This window comes from Gossypium hirsutum, chromosome A02, assembly GCF_007990345.1.
Source record: "Gossypium hirsutum isolate 1008001.06 chromosome A02, Gossypium_hirsutum_v2.1, whole genome shotgun sequence".
NCBI lineage: Eukaryota > Viridiplantae > Streptophyta > Magnoliopsida > Malvales > Malvaceae > Gossypium > Gossypium hirsutum.
In genome coordinates, this window is record NC_053425.1 from 18,033,619 (window position 1) to 18,037,095 (window position 3,477).

At 40.6% G+C, this 3,477-nt stretch overlaps 1 protein-coding gene across 1 annotated transcript; it reads right to left on the reverse strand.

Annotated features, from left to right (window-relative positions):
- Positions 1–596: 596 nt before the first annotated feature.
- Positions 597–2,007, reverse strand: LOC107952265 (uncharacterized). The gene is made up of 5 exons (XM_016887531.1): positions 1,871–2,007; positions 1,624–1,734; positions 1,161–1,539; positions 742–804; positions 597–629 (listed from the first exon to the last, which is right to left on the reverse strand). The coding sequence occupies exons 1-5, from the start codon at positions 2,005–2,007 to the stop codon at positions 597–599; spliced, it is 723 nt and encodes a 240-aa protein (XP_016743020.1).
- Between the last annotated feature and the right edge of the window lie 1,470 nt (positions 2,008–3,477).

Genomic DNA, 3,477 nt, shown 5'->3' on the forward strand with positions numbered 1-3,477 from the left:
TTTTCATCTCTCATGGCTGGCCAAGCTATCACAATAGGGTCTAATTACCCTTTAAAGACCCCTAATTTTTATTCTCTAGCTATTTTACACTTTTAGCTATCAAAATAGGACTTTTGCATTTTATGCAATTTAGTCCTTTTTTCACAATTGGGCTCACAAACGTCACAATTAACTCACCAAATTTTTCATGCACTCTTAGAAACATGCTATAACATCTAAATAATTATAAAATAATTTATTCAACTCCAGATTTGTGGTCTTGAGACCACTATTCTGACTTGGCCCTAAATCGGGCTGTTACACCTCAGGTCTATCTTTGAAAATACTGTGGCTCCCTTTAATTTATCAAATAGATCATCAATCCTTGACAAAGGATACTTGTTCTTTATTGTCACCTTGTTGAGCTGTTGATAATCTATATATAATTTCATCAAACCATATTTCTTTTTCACAAATAATACGAGAGCACCCCAAGGTGAAACCCTTATCAATCAACTCCTGTAACTGAACCTTCAACTCTTTTAATTCTATTAGGGCCATCTTATACAGAGCAATTGAAATAGGTGCAGTACCAGGAGTCAAATCAATGCCAAACTCTACTTTCCTAATAGGAGGTAACCCCGGTAATTCTTCCGGGAACACATCCAGATATTCACATACTACCGATACTGACTCAATCTTTAACTCAGACTCTTTAGTGTTCAATATAAAGGCAAGGTAAGCTTCGTACCCCTTTCTTACACATTTTTGCGCAGACATGGAAGAAATCACTGCAGGCATGCCATTTAATTCATCTGGTTCAACCTGAAGAACATTACCATTCTCACATTTCAGATCAATAAACTTTCTTCCACAATTCACCACCATATTATGAGTGGTCAACCAATCCATACCAGGAATTACATCAAATTCATCAAACAGTAATAGCATGAGATTAGCCGGAAAACAATGACCTCTAATCATTAAAAGGCAATTTTTACACACTTTATCAACTAACACATACTTGCCTAACGGGTTTGACACCTTTATTACGAACTTAGTAGATTCAACAAACAATTTCATATCAGAAACCAACTTTTGCAAATATACAAATGGGTAGACCCCAAGTCAATCAAAGCAACAACAGCAGTTTCATAGATAGAAAATGTACCCGTAATTACATTAGGAGACGAGGCCTCTTCGCGAGCGCGAATGGCATAGGTCCTCGCAGGTGCCCTGCCCCCAGGTCTCATAGCAGACTCTCTAGGTTCACCCTTACTTCTTGTTCCACTACCCGGATTCCTCTGAGGTCTTCCCTTATTAGCAGTGCTATCTAACCTTGTTCCTTGGAAATTTCCTCTTTCTGTCCTCTTAGGGCAATCCTTAACAAAGTGATCAGGGGAACAGCACTTAAAACAAGTTTTATCACTCCTTCGACACTCACCGAAGTGGCATCTCCCATATTGGGGACATCCTGATCTATCAGGTCGAGTATTTCCAACACTAGGAATTGAAGTGGTATAAGCTTTCGAAACTGAGTATTGTTTACTCCTATTCTTGCTTGAATACCGAGCAGAGGCATTAGATCAAGTAGTAAACTCTCTTGACTTCTTAGATGAAGATTGAAAAGATTTTCCCAGTTGCCTCTTTCTCGAGTCTCGAGATTTCAGATCATTTTTCCGATTTTCGTTAGCCAATTCTTCAACCTTGCATGCTCTCTCAACCAACACAATAAACTCTTTCAACTCAAGGATACTGACCAACAATCAAATGTCTTCATTTAACTCGTCCTCAAATCTTTTTCACATGATGGTTTTAGTAGATACACATTCCCAAGCGCATTTGCTAAGCCTCACAAACTCACGCTCGTACTCGGTAACTGTCATTTTACCCAGTTTCAACTCTAGGAACTCTTTCCTCTTTTGATTTATAAACCTTTGACTGATATAATTCTTGCGAAATTCCTCTTGGAAAAACTCCCAAGTCACTTTCTCTCTCAACACAACCGATACGAGGGTGTCCCACCATTGTAGGCCGAATCTCTTAGAAGTGATACTACGAACTTCATGCACTCTTCCAGTGTGCATGACAACTCATAAAAGACTTAGATGGTGTTCTGGAGCCAAAATTCTGCTCTTTATGGATCACTATCAATGTTAGCTCGGAACTCTTTAGCTCCTTGCTTTCTAATTCGATCAACTAGAGGCCTTTCCCTTCTCACCATCTCAATAACTTGGGGAGCTATAGGGGTAGCCTGAGGAGTATGAGGGGGTGGGGGAGGTTGAACACTCGGGTTTCTCCGAACAAACTCAGTGTACCAATTATTCATCATGTGGGGAAAGGCTTCTCTGCCTCCTTTTCCTCTACTAACTATCTCGGGTCTACTATCAGATCGCATTGCTCCTTCATTGGGAGTAGGCCCGTCACTTTTTACATCATCGGCAACTACTCGTTTGGGATCCATTTACTATATAAAACACAATTTCAATTGTCAAGAGTTGTCACACTATCATAATCTACATATGGCATGTATAGCTAGACTTCCACACTCGCTACATCTCCTAGAACCAACTAAACCGTAGCTCTGATACCAATAAATGTAACACCCCCTACCCGTATTCGATGCCGGAACAGGGTACGAAGCTTTACCGGACTCAAATATAAGCAATTATATAAAACCGAGATATAAATCTCTATCCAATTTCAAACCTTTTACATACATTCTTATCGTCCATGTAATGGGCCTACAAGCCCAAAACATGCATTGGGGGTGGTTCAGGGCTAAACTGTGAATTTTGGAAAAAATTTCATTAAACAGGGTCACACACCCATAAGCCCTTGACACCCCCGTCTCCCCAGGCCATCTAACTCTCTGTTTATGACGTCAGGATCCATTCAAGATCACACGGCCAAGTCACACGCCCGTGTGTTAGGCCCTGTGGCAAATTTAATTTTCGCATTTAAGGTGCAAACTTCACATGGCTTTGGCACACAGCCATGTCCTAAAGTCGTGTCCTCTATACAGTTGAGACACACGGCCCTGTCTCTGCCCGTGTGTTTACTACCATGCATACAGACTTGAACAATTTGGGTGCAAGGGACACACGGTCGGACGACACGCCCATGAGGCTCGCAGTGTGTCACACACGGCCTAGGCACACGCCCGTGCGTCTACTCGTGTAAACAACTTTGAGGCTATTTTCTAAGCACTCTTGTCACCCTCAACAACCCATACACACGCTAACGTGGCAATGGTGATTATCATGGCATAAATGAACTACTTAGACATCCATAACTTTAACTCATGCATGATAAATTTATGTCAAGTATACATAATTGGGACTCCATGACTTGTTAGGTTCATTCAATCCATCTCTTTACCTTTATTCATATCATGACCATGCCAATTAACACCCTTTATCCATCAAGCATAAATTCCACATTTCATCATCCATTATTAACAACCAATTAGGCACACACCACAAGAATAATAACACA